This window comes from Rhinichthys klamathensis, unplaced genomic scaffold (assembly GCF_029890125.1).
Source record: "Rhinichthys klamathensis goyatoka isolate OS25496 unplaced genomic scaffold, OSU_Roscu_1.1 h1tg000504l_1, whole genome shotgun sequence".
NCBI classification, from domain to species: Eukaryota; Metazoa; Chordata; class Actinopteri; order Cypriniformes; family Leuciscidae; genus Rhinichthys; species Rhinichthys klamathensis.
Window position 1 is genome coordinate 618,313 of NW_026606985.1, and position 19,188 is coordinate 637,500.

Below are 19,188 nucleotides of genomic sequence, written 5' to 3' on the forward strand. Positions count from 1 at the left end.
ATACGTCAACAAGCTTTTTATTTTAAAAAAATTATATATTTGTTTTTTACAGAAAATCATATTACTATCTTTATCATTATGGTTATTGTTTGGGGGATTGGGAGGAGAGAAAGGGTCACACTTTACAATAAGGTTCATTAGTTAATGTATTAACTAACATGAACTAACTATGAGCAATACATTTGTTACTGTATTTATTAATCTTTGTTAATGTTAGTTAATAATAATCCAGCTGTTCATTGTTTGTTCATGTTAGTTTACAGTGCATTAACTAATGTTACTAATGTATTAGTAAATGTTGAAATTAACATGAACAAAGATTAATAAATGCTGTATACGTGCAGTTCATTATTAGTTCATGTTAACTAATGAACCTTATTGTAGAGTATTACCGGTAAAAGATGTTAAATTACTGGATACCCTGAAACACTCGACACCCCAAAGGACACATTTCAAATTTTAAGGTCTTTCTTTTCTCTACCTTTTTTCTTTCTTTCGTCTATCCTTATATTATTGTTTGTCTTTGTTTCATTTTTATTTGTCGATGTGTATTTTGTAAAATTTCTGTGTGTATTCCTGCAACAAAAACAAAACAATTTTAAACACACGCAGTCACACAGTTATTAAAATTCTCCCATTTTATTTCAACTCTCATGCAGACCGTGACTCGATTTCTCTCTCAGAGACTGTTTTCAAGGCAGTTTACATCCATACAAGCGGCTTCAGGCGACGGTTCAGTTTTAGGCCACTCCCCCCACACCTGATGACATCATCTCCTGCGAGACGAACGATTGGCCCGCTGTCGTTGGCGTTCCCTCTGTCGGTGTGTGTAGGAGTGTGTGTGTTCGGGAGAAACGGACAGCGATGGAGAGGACTCGCTACGACTGCGCCTGAAAGACAGACAGGTGAAACTATTCCGTTTCATTTAATCTTCTATTTAATTTAATATTCAACAATATTATTGATCTCCTGCATTATATGAGAACTGAACTGAGCTGGATGATGACATCACGGTTTCTCCAGAGTGGATATATACATATATATATATATATATATATATATAAAAATGAACTAAATTAATAACTTTTTTACAGCAGAAATAAAGCATCACTGAACTGGCTTAAGCTGGACTGTGACGCTATTCTCTTCTGGAAACACACCTTGTGTCATTCTTGTCCTGTTATCTCTGTAAAGCTGCTCTGACACACTCTGTGCTGGAAAAGCGCTGTATAAATAAAGCTGACTTGTCTATTCCGCCAGGTGATATATATGAATGCTGTAGATGCGGGTACCTGCGTCTGGGGGGAGACGGGATCCAGCGAGTGTTTCGCCGCTCATCGCTGCGACTCAGACGCTTCCTACTGAGAGAGAAACGTGAAACACGATCTAATGTCACTGATTTCACTCTGGTAGAGTCGTCTAGCTCACCGCTCTCGGCACGTGATCTTTCGACGGGCGTTTTCGAGGGCGAGATGCGACAGAGGAGATTCGTGGTTCTTCTGGTTTTCTGCAGGAGTCGCTGAGAGAACGAGAGAATGAATGTACAGCAGAAACATACTTACATATATATATATACAGTCAAACCAAAAATTATTCAGACACCAGATATAATTTTGGATATTTTTCCACTAGTGTGTGCAGGACACTATAGTTCATTTATGTAAGTGAGGAGAGCAACATAAAGTAAACTGACATATTATACACAAATATTCTTCACACAGTGACTACCAGTGACATTTATACAAATTCGGGACCAGAAATGATTCCTCCACTTTGTACTGATCATGTTTTGCTGAAGTGTGTTTTCTGTAACTGCTAATGCTCTTTTTACACACAGACTGAACAACATGAAGCATTGCTTGGTCACTGGTTGAGCTAAACTGGTATTATCTAATTGTGTAGTTAAATTTAACAGCTGACAGATATTCAACATAATTCATGTGTGAGAGTCGAACAGAAGGACGGACAAAACCAGTCAAATATCCACTGATCTGAGAACTCTTGAGTTCTGCTCATATTTATCACCATTTTCTAAACTTTAGCGAATAAACTGATAATGTGAGAAGTGTTGAAGGAGTCTGTATAAACTGGTTTGACTGTGTGTATACGAGCGCACCAGGTTTGGACGCGGGAGAGAAACTGGCCGCCGGCTCGTGTGTCGGGGTGTGTGTCGCCAACGCTTTTCCTCCGGGTTTGCTCGCCAGAGATAAACGCGTTTCCTCCACCTGATGCTGAAGAGCCGGCAGCGAATCACACTGCAGTGTGTACAGCCGCAGAATACAACAGCTGATCTCAATCAGGTCCTCTTCTGACACCCCGAACAACAAGAACCAGGGCGGCTGCTCAGGCAGAGGGATCTGACAATGTATAAAAAAGAGGAGTTCACTTCAGAATCCATATTTCCTGATAATTTACTCTCCTCCACGTCATCCAAGATGTTCATGTCTTTCTTTCTTCAGTCGGAAAGAAATTAAGGTTTTTGAGGAACACACTCCAGGGTTTCTCCATATAGTGTCTTCAATGGGGTCCAACGGGTCGAAGGTCCAGATGTGAGTTTCAGTGCAGCTTCAAAGTCTCGACACGATCCAGCCGAGGAATAAGAGTCTGATCTAGACAAACCAGCCGACATTTATAACAAAATACACATTTATATACTTTTAACCACTAATGCTGGTCTTGCACGAGCTGTGATGCGACACACATTGCGTCATCAGGGTGAAAGGTCAAGCGTGTTCCGGTTCAGAAATGTAGGGTAGGGCAAAAAACTCATTAAATCTCATTAAAACTCATCAAATCATCTCATTTTCTCCTCCAACTTGAGAATCGTCTGACATCATAGTTTTACCTTTTTATTTTATTTTTTTTAAATGGTGTTTGACTTAGTCTTTGCACGTTGGCTTTGTAAACACTGGGTCGGTTCTTCCTCCTACGTCCCGCTTGACCTTTCAACCTGATGACGTAATGTGTGTCGCATCACAGCTCGTGCAAGACCAGCATTAGTGGTTAAAAGTATATAAATGTGTATTTTGTTATAAATGTCGGCTGGTTTGTCTAGATCAGACTCTTATTCCTCGGCTGGATCGTGTCGAGACTTTGAAGCTGCACTGAAACTCACATCTGGACCTTCGACCCGTTGGACCCCATTGAAGACACTATATCCTGGAGTGTGTTCCTCAAAAACCTTCATTTCTTTTCCACTGAAGAAAGAAAGACATGAACATCTTGGATGACGTGAGGGAGAGTAAATTATCAGGAAATTTTAGTTCTGAAGTGAACTCCTCCTTTAATGGGAACGTTAGCAAAATGTTCTTAGAACTTATTTGTGTTACATGCTATGTGTGTGAAGGTCAGGTTTAATGGAGGAGTTAAAAAACATAAAATTATCTAAATAATACAACGTCAGCAGAAACATGCGATTCACCTGTAATACTCTTGCAGAAAGAAAGATACACGCACATGCAACTGTTTCAGCCCTATATCTCAAAAACACATCAGTCCTCAAGCTGTCGTTCATGTAGTTCCTGGAGAAACACAGAGGGACCGTTATAACAAAAGTGAGTGTTTTCATCACAGAGTTTAGTTCAGGACCTCACCAGGCTATCTGAAGCAGTCTGGTGTTCTTCTCACACTCCAGAACCTGGAGATACATCATGATCACCTGCACAGGTAAACACACGATGAGGCCGGAACGCAAACGCTGTGAAATGTGTCACAATTGTAGAAATTACACAATTTACATCATGTACATCCTAAATTGTAACACTGAAACAAGCATTTTCTGTGAAACTACTTTAAAACAATATGTATTATGTGCACTAGAAAACTGTAAACAAGAAAACACAAGAACGTGTTGTATTCTCAGTGTTGCAGCGAGCGAAGCGTTACAGTGAATATTAACATAACTATTGTAATGGAGTTAACGAAACTTTTACATGTTCATATCTATCTAACTGAACAAAATCTGGTTTAACAATACACACATTTGAACGAAACTATCAGCCCGTTGAGTCCCTAGTTTTGTCACAAGCGCAGTAACGCAATAATGGACGTTAAATGCTATGCTATGTTTCTCACGTATTGCGAGACGGAGTGGAACGCAAAACACGAAGTACACCTGGGCATTTAATGTCTGTTTTTTCGTTACTCATCATGAACATCACTTTGAAAGGTTTACAAGAACATGCTACAGTAACGCAATAATGAACGTTAAAGGTTGGGCTATACCATTTCTTTCGTGTATTGCTCCACTGTGCGAAAGACGCAATACACGAAGTATACCTGGGCCTTCAATGTTCGTTATTTCGTTACTCATCTGTGTAGTCATTGGACGACATTTTGTAAGGTTTACAAGAACATGCTACATTAATGCAATAATGAACGTTAAATGTTGGGCTATACTATTTTTTCCGCTTATTGCTCAACTGTGCGAAAGATGGAGTTGAACGTATGACACAAAGTATAACTTTGTCTTTAATGTCCGTTATTTCGTTACTCATCTGCATAGTCAATCAATGAACCTTTGAAAGGTTTACGAGAACATGCTACAGTAACGCAATAATGAACGTTAAATGTTGGGCTATACAATTTTTTCCGCGTATTGCTCAACTTTGCGAAAGACGCAAAACACGACGTATACCTGGGCCTTTAATATCTGTACTGTGCGAAAGATGGAGCTGAACGTAAGACACAAAGTATAACTTTGTCTTTAACGGGCGTTATTGTGTTACTCATCTGCGTAGTCAATCAACGACACTTTGAAAGGTTTACGAGTAACGCAATAATGAATGTTAAACCCCCAGGTATATTTTGTGTCTTACGTTCCACTCCATCTTTCACACAGTTGAGCAATAAGCGGAAAAAAAATTGTATAGCCCAACATTAACTGTTCATTATTGCGTTAATGTAGCATAGTCTCGTAAACCTTACAAAGTGTCGTCCAATGACTACACAGATGAGTAACGGAATAATGGACATTAAAGCCCCAGGTATACTTCGTGTTTTGCGTCTTTCGCACATTTGAGCAATGCGTGGAAAAAATTGTAAAGCCCAACATTTAACGTTCATTATTGCATTAATGTAGCATGTTCTCGTAAACCTTACAAAATGTCGTCCAATGACTACACAGATGAGTAACAACATTAAAGGCCCAGGTGTGCGTAGTGCGTGCACACAGTGCTACTCTCCTGGCTGCATACAGATTTGCGCGGACATTACGAAAATTACATCACATGCACTGTCCGTGAGATGGAGCGGGATGCTTCGGGCTGAACTTGCGTGAAAAGTGTGTTTCCGGGCTGAAATGCGGCAAATGAGCGTGTAAAGACCTTGTGTGGGTGTTTGACGTGTACGCAGAAGCCGAGCTCCTTCAGCACGCGCCGCTCCGCTTTGATCACGTAACTCTTGCGGCTGACGTAGCCATCGTCCAACAGCAGGGGGCAGAAAGGCCTGACGGAGACAGCGAAGCGTCAGAACACACTCCAGACTCACGCTGTAACGCTGTAACGCTCGTTACCTGTTTCCCGCGGCGTGCTTGAGGCGGTGGAAGACGTTCAGGACGTCCCTCGCGCGCCGCGGCTCCTCCTCGATCTTAGACGCGAGCTGAAGACACGCCACGGCGACCGTCTGCGTCATCATCACGAGAGGGTTAAAGGTTAAAGGTCATGTGTGAGAGAGGCGGACGGCTAGTTTAGAGATGGCTCACCTCCGCGCAGTGTCTCACGAATGATTTACTGTAGAAGAACCGATGGAACAGGATCTGGGCCGTTGCCATGGCGACCTGACAAAACATCGTAAAACATCCAAACAACTGTGTTTTCATGCTAATGAGGGATGTATAATATTAAACTAGCATTGAAATCAGCGACAGGCTGATATATTAGCCAGGTTTATTTAGAACTCATACAGGCCGGTTGCATAAACCTCTAAGACTACTCATAGAAGTGACATCACATGTCTTTCTTTAAGACTGTCCATAGCTTTTTAAAATCAGTTACATAAAAACGTAGATTAGTCTAATTTAATACCGAAAACTAAGACTGCCCCTGACTAACTGCTAGTGGGTCATACTAGAAGTCCGAAACCGCTCACTCGTTCACTCATGAGTACCCTATAGAGTGTATGACATTTGAGTGCACTAATAGTGTATAGGGAGCGGTTTCGGACATAGCCATTATGTTAGATATGTTTATGCAACCGGCCCCAGATAAGTTACTTTTCATATTCAAACCAAAGACTAAGTTGTAAACCATAAGCCGTTTCCCGTTTCATCAACCAGCTACTGAGATGTTCCCTAATGAAAGAACCACATCTGGTCTTAGTCAGGCCAGGGTGGGGTTTAGACCAGCTAACAAGAATCTAGAACCCCTCTAAACCCGAAGTAGACCGGTTTGGCGAATCTGAGAGCCAGCTGACCAGTTTAATCCGGTTTAAAAGCTTTTTTTTTTTTACAGAAGGGAATCGTGTTGTTGACAGGTAGTTGCTAGGCAACACGAAACCGCGCGAACCTGAGGCAAACGGAGCAGAATTCCCGCGTTCTGGATCATCTCACACATGCGGTTCCGTAGCTGCTCCTCCGTGCGCGCGGACAGCCCGTGAGCGCGCGAGGGGCTGTAGTGCACGCGCTCGGGGGGCAACAGGCAGTTCTCCAGCGTGAGCGCGACACCCGAGTAGAGTTTTCCCGCGATTATGATCCCGTCACCGGGCAGAATCAGTCCGGTGGCCGCCACCATTTTGATGTTGACGCGGATGTACATTCAGTTTAACACGGTTCACAGCGCAACCTGCAGGACTGAGGCAGCCAACGCAAATATAAAAACATGAAAAATATTTTATACTCTGATTTACAGTCAAACCAAAAATGATTCAGACCACAGATGTAATTTTTGATATTTTTCACTAGTGTGTGCAGGACACCATAGTTCATTTATGTAAGTGAGGAGAGCAGAATAAAGTAAACTGTGACATATTTTACCCAAAAATTCTTCATACAGTGGGGTGATTCTCTGAGATGGGTGCCTTTTGGGTCATACCTTTTTTTTTTTATATACCTCAAATAGTTGTATTTCTGATCATTTCATGTGATAGTGGATTAGTCAAACCTTTAAGAAAATGCATTTTCCCACCTCAGGCATGAAATTCTAATCGATATTGAGTGTTTTTTCTTACTGAAAGTTGTTTTGAAGTTCAACCCCGTCACAGACCACTTGGACCCTGTTTAAAATATGGTTTTAAAAGATTTTCAAGTAAATTCTTGTAGAAGCTTTTCAATGAGATGTCCCTTGTTTGATATCATTTATTGCATGTAGAATTTTATTTTTAAATACTCACCATTTGAATACCAAATCAGCTCATGAAAACTGTATCTAACATTGGTCTTCATATCTTATCACAAAATATGCATTAACATTAGGATTTAATCAGGCTTTCGTATTTTTTCCGACTGTCCGGTAAATTCTACACACAGCAAAACAAACATTGACCTAATTTGTCTTCTTATCACGAAAATATTAATAAAAACTATCAAATAACAGGGTTGAACTCAGCATAACGGGGTTGAAAATGATAACAGGGTTGAAGTGATCATCATTATTTCAATATAGAATGGATTTATTTATTATATATTACGACTTATTCTTTCTTTTTCCCTGCCTCTGTGTCCCTTTTCCACCTTTCACGCTCACTCCTGAGATATTTTTCCCTTCTCTCTGCGTCTGCATCCCTTCTTGCTCTGTACTGTCTTTGCTTCTCTGCTGCTGTTTTTGCCATTGCGATGTCTGAAAATAAAATGGCATAATCGATTATTTCTGACAGTTCACATCACAATACAACAAGTCTACAATTGAGTAATCTACTAAGAAGTGTCAAACCTTCAACCCTGTCACAACGATTCAACCCTGTTTTACTAAAAATGTGACGGGGTTGAATGTAACGGGGTTGAATTTTTTGGCTAATAGTAGCCATAACTCCTTACTTAGCAAAGACAGTAGCACCACATGGCATTTAGGACATCATAAAATTGTAATGTTTTGCAAAACTATTATTTAATTCTTCTCAAACCGTTGTTTACTATCATTTAGTCATACAACAGAGTTGAAATGTTGAGCCTGACAATCTTAATCTGACAGCGAAAAACATGAAATATAGGTAAGAAAAGATACTGACACTTGCCTTTCTTTGCAGCATGTTCTTTAAGAGACTTGTGTGATGTCACTTCCTGGATGAGATGCCACAGGGATTGATCCATTATTTTTATAGGGGGGTAAATAGTATGGCGTGACGGGGTTGAAAACAAACTGGAGGACGTGTATAAATATTGTAATTTCATATATAATTAATTATTTTTTTTATATATATGTATATTTTAGTTAAAGTAGACCAACATATGATTATATTAGCAGCAACATTTTGGTATTAATTGTACTTTTTATTTGTTTAATATGCAATGAAAATGTAATGATGGTTAGTGAGGACATGCAAACTTGCTTGTTGTCTACTACTTAGGCAACCTTATCTTTAAATTAAAAAAAATTTTTTAAGAAATTGTGTTGCATTATAATGCAAAGGCACCTGGTTCTATTAATTGACAGCATTAAAATGCATTTTGTGATTTCCTTCAATTGAAAATCTTTGAAGCAAGTTTGGGGGACTTGAAGGGCACCCAATTCAGAGAATCACCCAGTGACTATCAGTAAAATGTATAAACATTTGGGACCCAAAATTATTCAGACACTTGACCTGACCATGTTTTTGCTGAAGTGTGTTTTCTGTAATGCTCTTTTTACACACAGACTGAACAAGCATTGCTTGGTCACTGGTTGAGCTAAACTGGTATTCTCTAATTGTGTAGTTAAATTTAATAGCTGACAGATATTCAACATAATTCATGTGTGAGAGTCTAACAGAAGGACGGACAAAACCAGTCAAATATCCACTGATCTGAGAACTCTGAGTTCTGCTCATATTTTATTACCATTTTAACTATAGCCAATAAACTGTGATAATGTGAGAAATGTTGAAGGTGTCTGAATAAATTTTGGTTTGACTGTATAATAAATAGAGTATTTTATTGCGGTTTTACAGTAGGAGCAATACTTGTTAAGAGAACTTAAACACTGAACATTATCCGCATATGGTTCTCATTCGGTTATTTATGGGAATGTTGGGAATCAACATTGTTGGCTGGGTGTGTGAGAACCAGACAGCTTTACATTCAGAAAATAGTTTAATACATTATAAACAAGAAACACAATATACACCAATTCCCTCAAAACATACACAAAATTAGAAGATTAAACATTTACATTAGTAAACTGTTTAGTTATTTTGGCAGATTATCATTGTAATAAAAGTGTATTTTATTCAGACGTAATAATATGAAATATTATGAAACACTCATCAAATGTATTAAAAGGTTCTTCTCTTTAATACTGCAGTTCTATCCTCAACATCTCAGTTAAGTCAACTCAATCCAGTGATAAGAGTGATGATGATGTTTTACACTCGCTAGGTGGCAGTAGACACACATATCAGACATAATAACAGCTCAGATCTGAAACACTGTGTGTGTGTGTGTGCAGCAGTGTAGCTTTCAGGTGTCAGGATGGGATTGCATGAGGTTTTCATAACTGTCAATAATCATTTTTTTTACACTAATTTGAATTATTATTTTCGTTAGCCAGTGCTAATTTCAGCTGCACAAGTACAGTTACACTACCAGTAAAAGGTTTTGGATCGGTAAGATTGTTAATGTTTTTAAAAGAAGTCTCTTCTGCTCACCATTTATTTGATTTAAAATACAAAAAAGATTCATAATAATATTGTGAAATATTATTCAAATTTAAAAAATAATAAAATTATTACAGTTATTTTAAATTGTCATAACATTTAACAATATTACTATTTTGTTTTTGTTTTTATTAAATAAATGCAGCCTTGGTGAGCAGAAGAGCCTTCTTTTAAAACATAAAAAATCTTACTGCTCCAAAACTGCAGTGTAGTTGAGTATGGAATCCAGTTCAGGTTTTACATTTCCCTGTAAAGTGTGTGTTAAGTGTGTTTTAAGTGTGTTAAGTATGTGTTAAGTGTGTTACACTCAAAAAAATACCTCATCAGTTGAATGTGAATTAATCATGTGGCAAATTTCCACATAAAATTATTACATTAATAAAGCTGTATGTAATCATGTCTGTTGGATGTAATCAAACTATTTCTATCTGAATTATCACAATAAAATTGACCTAATGTAATTTTCTTGAAAATCAAACTGAACTTTATTACATTGACCTAATATAATTTTCTAGGAAATTAAACTTAACTGTATTACATTGACCTAATGTCATTTTCTTAAAAATTAATGAAAGTCAAACTTACTGTATTAAATTCAAATAATGTCATTTTTCCAGAGTAAAATGTAACTTGTGTACACGGACCAATGTGTTTTTCTAGTAGGTGTAAAGACAATCACAATCTAATGCATTATTATTATTATACATTACCATACCTTCAGAAATATGCAATTACAGTAAGCACACCAAAAAAGCAAACAAATACCAAAAAATACTTTGAAAAAATACTTTGTTTATTCATTTCATGAATTTAAGAACTGCACAAATGGCTAAAAACAATTGTCAACACACAATTTACTCTGTCAGGTAATCAATTAGTTCACATTTACAATTTTTTTAATTGTTTACAATTGTGCTCATTTTTTTAATGCAGAAAATACAGACAAAAAAATAAAATAAAAATAAAAAAGCTGATCTACTCAAACATTTTCAGCTTGAGCTTTTGGACTCTGTCTGACAGCCTTTGTCCATCCAGATTAAGAAACAGTTTTTGAAAGACCTCGAAAGTGTGCTGTAGGTTGGATGGGTACCTCAAATCAAGAGCATAAATGATGCCCATAAGCAAAGTGATGGCACACAGAACAGTTTGAATTTCCCCGAGTACCTCTACTCCCTCAATTACAATCGACACTTTTGGTGGTTGTTGTGCACCTTCTGGATGGAGGACACAGATCCCAGGACCATCTCTTCTTTGGACTTCTCAGCCTGGTCACAGTCCTTGAAGTTAGAAAAAAGCACAAGAAACAAACATTGTGTGTGTGTAATGGTTAAAACAACAAAACATCCCACTAAACTTGCATTACAAACAGAAACACTGAGGGCTGGGGCAGAATTCTTTTTTTTTTAATTGTTTGCGTGCTGGAGGTACGCTATTACGTCGTGTGCAGAGTGATGTTCAAATTTAAGCTAGCTGGTGAGAGAAAAGGGCACGATCAAAGAGTCTAAAGAGGAAATTTGACAGTGAAAATAGCCATACAAAGAATAATGAAAAGACAACTATGCGTTCATCCTACCTAGTTTTGTAAATGCAAAGCCGGTGTGTCTTATCGGAATTCTGCATTGATCTGTAAAGACATGAAAAGACATACAGTTCAAGCACCGAAAACATGGAGATTTTTTTAGACAATAATCACACAACCTATTTGATATTCTATAATTAAATACTCAGTGACTCATCCCAACCAACTATTAAAAAAATGTTCACTTGTAAGCGTCTTTTTACATGTTACGTGTCATGTGAGTACTACCCTTCCATGTGACGCGAGCTAGTTGAAGAACGTGAGGAAATCGTGCAGGCTAGTTGACAAGACCCACACAATGGGCCGTAAGTGTTTTAAGAAGCTTCCTCAAATGACCGGCAACACGTCCAACATGCAGATGCATATCCTACGGCACAATCCCGAAATCTATTTAGTTGGAGCACAGAACACAGCCCAAAAGCAGCAGCCTGGACTGCCTAGTTTAGTTTAATAATTTGCATAGTTAATATTGTTCTTTGGTGTTCAGTTTATACAGGTTTTTCAAATGTTATTTAATAAAAAAATATATAAAAATCTTTTCTTCAACCCAAGCTCCGCCCCCGTGATAGAATCGCGATACGAATCGAATCATGGGTCAAAAATCGTGATACGAACCGAATCGTGGGTTTGGTGTATCGTTACAGCCCTAGATGAGACCCAGGGCCCACGACCTAAATTATCCAAATAGAAATTTATTGCCAATTTTCAATGGGAGAGTGACCAAGCAACAATCACTCGGCAAGATTGCCCAGCAACATTGCTCAAAAAGTTGCCCTGTGTATCATCACCTTTAGACTCATTAAGAGTCTGTTGTATTGAATAGCATTAAATTGCCAGGTATAAGCCTAGCTAATGAAGTGATGACTATGTGTAGCCTGCGAATAATTAAATTCAAAATTCAGTACTTACAGCCACTAGGAGATTGCCACGTTTTTTTTATTTGTAGAAGTTGATAGAACTGGTCCATATGCACTGGTCCAAGATTTCTATTTAGGAAAATAAAGAATTTCAGTATCAGTCAAAAAATAATGTGAACAATTTTTGCAATTATTTTCAGACTGTTGAATGTTTTCCGAATCAGCAGGAAAAATAATAATATTTGTTTTCATTTATTACTTAAAGCTAAAGTTGTTTGATAGCTACTACATCAAAAACTACTAGCCACAGTTCACACATTATTTAAAACAAGTGAACAGTCGGTAATAAAATAAGACCAAATACACAAATTACAAGCAGAGATGAATACTAAATAAAGTTACAAAGTCTAACAGTAGTATTCCGATACAAAAATTAATAATTAAGCACAAATTTAAAATAACACTATTTGTTCACTGTAAAAATTAAATATATTTTCATCTTTGTTAAAGCTGTATTTTGTCGTTTTATCAATATTAATGACAGACAACAGTATACATAATTTTAGGTGTGTGCTGTCACTTTAAGCCTGACATCACGGACCGAAAAAACTGACAAACTGTAACGCCGTTTCTTTCTCAACTGTTCACATGACATAAACAAGAGGATACTTGTCAAGACGGCCATTTAGCCGGGTTACGGGTACTTTGATTATTCATAATCTGAAAGAATATGAAAGAAGTCCACCACTAGTCGACCATCGTAAGTGCGGAGTCTGCTGACTGATGGTGACACAGTGCGCACTCACTGACACTGTGCAATGACAGTTGGGTGATTTTACCTCTACGTTTATCTCTATCGATGTTCCATTATTCCCTTTGCCGTTCTCAGTGCCCTTCGACCTGAACATGTTCGCTCCCGAGTCCCCTCCCTTCGGATTCGAATCTCACTTTTAAGATGGCGGAATGCCCTGTTACGTCCACTACGGTCGACTCACTCTGGCAACTCAATAACTTACTCCCGAGTAAAGGATTTGTTCAAAATAAACGACGCATCACTAGAGGAGATTGTATATTTTTACATGTATATATATTATTATTTGTTATATATTAGCCTACTGAATGTATGCTTTTAAAAAAGATGCCGCAGAATGTGACGTCATATCACGACCGTTGAAAAGTGCGGAGAACTGTCAGTAATACGATCTATTCCTTACTGTATCACCAGACAATTGGGTTCTTAGTTTAAACAATAGCCTACACAAAACACCTCTGAATAACAGACAGTTGTAACATCTAACAAACTTAAAGCTAATGGTAATTAACTAACGTTAATGATTTCACGGTCAAGAGAAACGTTTTTTTTTCACCATTTAATACGTTACAGCTTCGCCTAACAAAGTGCACATAAAGAGGAAATACTTATTTTAACTGTGACTGATTAAGAAATTAAATCGTTATTGTTAGAAATTTCTTAAATACTCACCCAACTTTAGCAGTAGGCTATCCGTCGAAAGTTCTGGAATGGCGGCTAAAAAGTTCCTTGCACGCAGTCCAAACAGCTCTCAGTGACATGCGCAGTAGGCGTGGTCAGGCCACAAACTTAAATTTCAGTCATTAATCCAAGTAAATTCACTCTCATTACATGTGGAACCTAGGCAATTTACATTTATTCAAAAAAATTAAAATACATCTGCTTATAAATGTATAATATTTAAATTGATCTAAAATGAGTGATTTATGGTCATCCAATGAATGCCAATGAGCACTTTTTTGAGTGTACGTGTGTGTTACGTGTGTGTGTTAATTATGTTAAGTGTGTAAAGTGTGTTAAGTGTTTGTTGAGTGTGTGTTAAGTGTGTTAAGTGTGTGTTGAGTGTGTGTTAAGTGTGTGTTAAGTGTGTGTTGAGTGTGTGTTAAGTGTGTGCCGTGCAGCAGAGCCCCTCCCCGCGCGCACCGCGGTACACCGGCGACACACACACACGGCTGCCGCGGCTCAGATGCGTTAGCCGCGTGGACAGTGTGTGAGGTGGCAGGTACACTGAGGAAGAGGAGGAGGAGGACGAAGGCTGATCTTCATTCTTCCAACTCACCCAGTAGCCCAGAAGCCCCGCCCCCTGCCCCTGCCAATCAACCTGCACCAGGCCCCGCCCCACTGGGGTCAACCGGAGGTCAGCGAGCGGCGGGAGACCTGAAACACACACATCACTAATTAACACTCTTAATTAGCATAAAGAGGAAGTGTGTCAATACCAAACAGGTGAGGTACCTTCAGGTGTGCAGGCTCGGACTGACAGCGCCCTCTGCTGGCCGGAGGGGTGCAGCGCAGTCACAGTGATCAGGTACTCAGTGAGTGGGCGGAGCTGAGTGAGGAGGGTGGAGCTCTAATGGGGGGGCGGAGTCACAGTCCGGACCGGGCCACTGGGAATCTCTCCGTACTCCACGCGGTACTGGACCTGCTCAGGCTGGACTGGACTCTGGACCGGACACTGGATCGGACTCTGGACCTGCTCAGGCTGGACCGTACTCTGGACCGGACTCTGGACCGGACTCTGGACTGGACTCTGGAACGGACTCTGGACCGGACTCTGGACTGGACTCTGGAACGGACTCTGGACCGGACTCTGGACCGGACCCTGGACCGGACTCTGGACCTGCTCAGGCTGGACCGTACTCTGGAACGGACTCTGGACCGGACTCTGGAACGGACTCTGGAACGGACTCTGGACCGGACTCTGGACCGGACTCTGGACCGGACTCCAGCTCACACGCAAGCCACCTGGACTCAAGTCCGACACCGTCACGCTTGCTGGACCGAACCGCTCTGGAACCAGTGAAACTCGCTTTACTAACAAACATCACATTCTCATATTCATAACTGCAGTTTACAGCTGATATTAACATCTGTCTCCGGTGCAAATATTTATTTATGGAATTAACTAGCACTGTCAACTTTTGAACTAATAATATGAAAAAAACTGTAGTAAAAAAATGTCATTTGATTTCAGCAATTTATTTCACAAGATGTACATAAATTACTGAAATTAAAAAAAAAATGTTTTTACAACATCTTTTGTGTATCTTGTGTGCAGGAATTTTGCCATCATTCAATTATTAATGTATTAGTATTTGCGTCAAAGATACATCCTAGGATGCGCTGGGAAACATCTTCAGTGATGTTCCTGAGGTCATTGGGCGTTTCGGGTCTTTCAACATCATACACCCTTCCCCAGGTGACCCAGGAACCCAGGTGACCCAGCCAACCCAGGTGACCCAGGTGACCCAGCCGACCCAGGTGACCCAGCCAGGGTTGATCAGACGGACTTAATGGCTTTCCTCTTCGCAGCCCCAGTAATGCCACGCAGCGTGTAGACCTGACACAGTGACCGACCAGCAAAGCCTCTGCACCCGACTTCAGTGGGCTCGCAGCGTGCCTTCTGCACTCCTCCACCAGCTCCTGATACTCGGACCGCTTCCGTTCATTCGCCTCTTCGATGCGGTCCTCCCAAGGAACCGTGAGCTCTATCAAGACTACCTGCTTCGAAGAGGCTGATGTTAGCACAATGTCTTGCCTCAATGCAGTTGCCACGATGTGGACTGGGAACTTGAGCTGCCTCCCCAGATCGACTTGAAGCTCCCAATCTGAAGCCGAGGTGAACAGAGCAACTGCCGGCTTGCGTTAAAGGCTATTGCAGAGTCCATCTCCAAAATCACCTTTGTCAAGGCCAGTGGCAGCTGTGCTTATTGTTGGCCATAGCTTTGGAGATGGACTCTGCAATAGCCTTTAGCACCTGATCGTGAGGGCTGTTGGGCAGCTGCTTAAGATGTGCTCAAGGGAACCCCTCTCAAGTCAAGTCAAGTCACCTTCATTTATACAGCGCTTTAACAATATAGATGTTTCAAAGCAGCTTTACAGTGATAACAGGAGATGGCAGTAACAGAGATCGTTTTGCCTTTACTGCAGCTCTAGAATAAAGTTATTGTCTAGACTCTAGACATTGGCTAGGAAGGACATCATAGACTGCTCGAACCAAGAACTTGATCCGCTGTGGATCTGCCTGCCAGATCTCAGTCCAAGAGATCTTTTTTCCTCTTCAGCAATTGGTTTTTGGGTTGGCTCCTAACCCTGCCCGGCCCGTAGCTACAGTGCCAACCAAAGCCCTGTGTCTCAGCCGGGACTCTGCTATCTCTAGGCCTTCCTCTGCTCTCCACCGCCAACCTGTCCGCAACCCGCCCTCGGGTCCTTGGAGTCCCGACAGAGTAGTGCCTCTCTGGTGCGAGAGACCGTAAAGGGATAGTTCACCCCAAAATGAAAATTCTGTCAGTAATTACTCTCCCTCGTGTTGTTCAACCCCGTAAGACTTTCGTTCATCTTCGGAACACAAATTAAGATATTTTTGATTAAATCTGAGAGCTGGATCACTCCTCCATAGGCTTCTCAGGGATCGAAACTTACCGGCCCAGAAAAGTTAAAGACATCGTTAAAATAGTCCGAGTGACTACAGTGGCTCAACCTTAAGTTTATGAAGCGACGAGAATACTTTTTGTGTGAAAAAAACAAACAAAAATAACGACTTTATTCAACTATTCATTTCCTTCTCTGTGGGCCTCGAGATAGTTCACGTAGTGTAACTGCGCAACGGTTCTGTGTTGTACGCCACACGTAGGCTCACTATTGGCCGACGCTGGTCATGTGTGTGATGCGTGTGATGTACAACCTAAAAGCTTTGCGCAGTTTCACTACGTGAAATCTCGAGGCCCACAGATCCAAAGCGACTCACATTGCATTTCAAGGCACACATTTACAGTCTTATCAGTTCTTGCTTTCCCTGGGAATCGGACCCATGACCTTGGCGTTGCAAGCGCCAACGCTCTACTGTTTGAGGTACAGGAAAGCTGTAAGCTATAAACGACATTTGTATGTATTCCAAATAAAAGACGCAGGTTTTACTGAATGTCAGCTTGCTTATTTTGCTCAAGATAAGGATTTATTGAGTCCACATGTCATGCAATCTAGAAACTCTTCTTCTAACTACAGGTCGAGATCTGTCGCTCCAACCACACAACTTTGCGATGCTGTTTGGGTATGTTCGTTGGAACGATGGTTTCGGTAAACACAGACTTGTTTAACTATGCTGATAATGACAGAACTTGCGACCATAGTTGGCTAACGATGCTTTCGGGAAACACACCCCTGGTTGGCCAGACTTTTCGACTGTGGCGAGCCAAGATTCGAGCTCCCTGATGGTTGCTTGGATGGCTTTAGCATCCCTGAGGCTACAGTCACAGACCTTGCCAAGGCTCCTGACAGGCTTCTCAGTGATGGATGGAATTACAATACCATCCACCTGGAAGCGGAACTTGTCCAGCACTTTCCCCCTCTTCAGCACCAGGGACCTGGACTAGGCTTGAAACTCATCCTTGCCCAGGATTTAAGTTTCTCCAGGCCCTGGAGTATCCACCGGCCTCCTGGCACGAATGGTGTTGTTACCGTGAGGTCATCCGTAAAGGCTCTGATAGAGGGCTGTCGAACGCCAGACTTGGACAGGGGCTCTGCACTCAACTTCTGCTGCCTTACCCACCACATCCATGGAAAGGGTAAAACTGAGATGGTGCACCCAGTTATGATCCCCTTAAGTTCCCCGAAGTGACTCTAAGCCTTAAAGGGATAGTTCACCCAAAAATGAAAATCAGCCCATGATTCACTCACCCTGAAGCTATCTTAGGTGTGACACTCTTCTTTCAGACGAATACAATCGGAGATATATAAAAAAATGTCCTGGCTCTTCCAAGCTCTATAATGGGAGTGAATGGGCACCATTTTTTTGAAGTCCATACAAATGCATCATATCCATTATAAAAGTGTCCCAAAGGGGTTAATAAAGGCCTTCTGAAGCGAAGCGATGTGTCAGTGTCAGAAAAATATCCACATTTAAAACTTCATCGACTAAAATAACTAGCTAGTTGCGTATGGCCGTCTGCCCGGAAGCTAGTTATTTTAGTCGATAAAGTTTTAAATATAGAATTTTTTCTTACAAGAACGCATGGCTTCGCTTCAGAAGGCCTTTATTAACCCCTCGGAGCCGTTTTGGACACTTTTATGATGGATAGATGCACTTGAATGGACTTAAAAAAAATGGTGCCCATTCACTCCCATTATAAAGCTTGGAAGAGCCAGGACATTTTCTAATATAAAGGGAAGGAAACCGCGAGGGCAGGATGAAGGTTAGTCAGACATGTGTGTGTGATCGTCCGCTCACCGGGCAGAGTCCTGAAGCTCACGCTGAGTGTTCTCCTGTAGGGAATGTGGTCGTCAGGAACGAGCCAGGCGGTGTAGGGTGTGTCTGGCCACAGGCCGGTGAGTTCGGCCCAGCTGGAGTCTCCTGGAAGAGTGTGTTCACTGACGGAGCCGGTGCTGAGGGTGGTGTGTGTGTGCGCTGTGCCGTCTGATGGGTCGGGCTTGTAGTGAAGACCGAAGGTTCCCAGATCTGAGCTGAACACCGGCCGCCACTGCAGAACAACACTGGAAGAGCCAAGCACACACACCTGCAGACGCTCGGCACGGATCAGCTCTGACACACACACACACACACACACACACACACACTGTGAGCAGGGACACACTAAACCTCCTCCGTCATGCTATACACTCTCAGAAGAGAAGGAACAAAAGCTGTCACTGCAGTGGTATTCTTTCACAAGGTACTAATATACACCCTTTAGGTACTAATTTGCAACGTTTAAGTATTAATATGCACCCTTTATGTACTAATATACACCTTTATGTACTAATATACACCCTTTACGTACTAATATACACCCTTTACGTACTAATATACACCTTTATGTACTAATATACACCCTTTAGGTACTAATATGCACCCTTTATGTACTAATATACACCCTTTATGTGTGAATATACACTTTTGAAAGTGCACCACCCTAGTGACAACTTTCCAGTCCCAGTGTCTC

General features: G+C 40.8%; 1 protein-coding gene and 1 pseudogene across 1 annotated transcript; both read right to left on the minus strand.

Annotated features, from left to right (window-relative positions):
- Window positions 1–769: 769 nt before the first annotated feature.
- On the minus strand, window positions 770–6,728 carry LOC130072734 (cyclin-L2-like). Its single transcript, XM_056237964.1, has 10 exons — window positions 6,504–6,728; window positions 5,702–5,776; window positions 5,513–5,622; window positions 5,349–5,445; window positions 3,594–3,697; window positions 3,422–3,521; window positions 2,117–2,357; window positions 1,429–1,519; window positions 1,293–1,361; window positions 770–890 (listed from the first exon to the last, which is right to left on the minus strand). Exons 1-10 carry the CDS (start codon window positions 6,726–6,728, stop codon window positions 770–772), a joined length of 1,233 nt encoding a protein of 410 aa, XP_056093939.1.
- Window positions 6,729–14,051: 7,323 nt separating this feature from the next.
- Window positions 14,052–19,188, minus strand: part of LOC130072743 (von Willebrand factor A domain-containing protein 1-like) — a 5,726-nt pseudogene continuing 589 nt past the window's right edge.

Bases quoted from the DNA above. Each gene is read 5' to 3' on its own strand.
- LOC130072734 (XM_056237964.1), bottom strand. From the start codon at position 6,728: ATGGTGGCGGCCACCGGACTGATTCTGCCCGGTGACGGGATCATAATC. The intron at 5,777-6,503 runs GTTCGCGCGGTT...ATGTTTTGTCAG, and splicing joins TTCTGCTCCGTTTGCCTCAG to GTCGCCATGGCAACGGCCCA. The intron at 1,520-2,116 runs GTGCGCTCGTAT...TCGTTCTCTCAG, and splicing joins CTCTCCCGCGTCCAAACCTG to CGACTCCTGCAGAAAACCAG.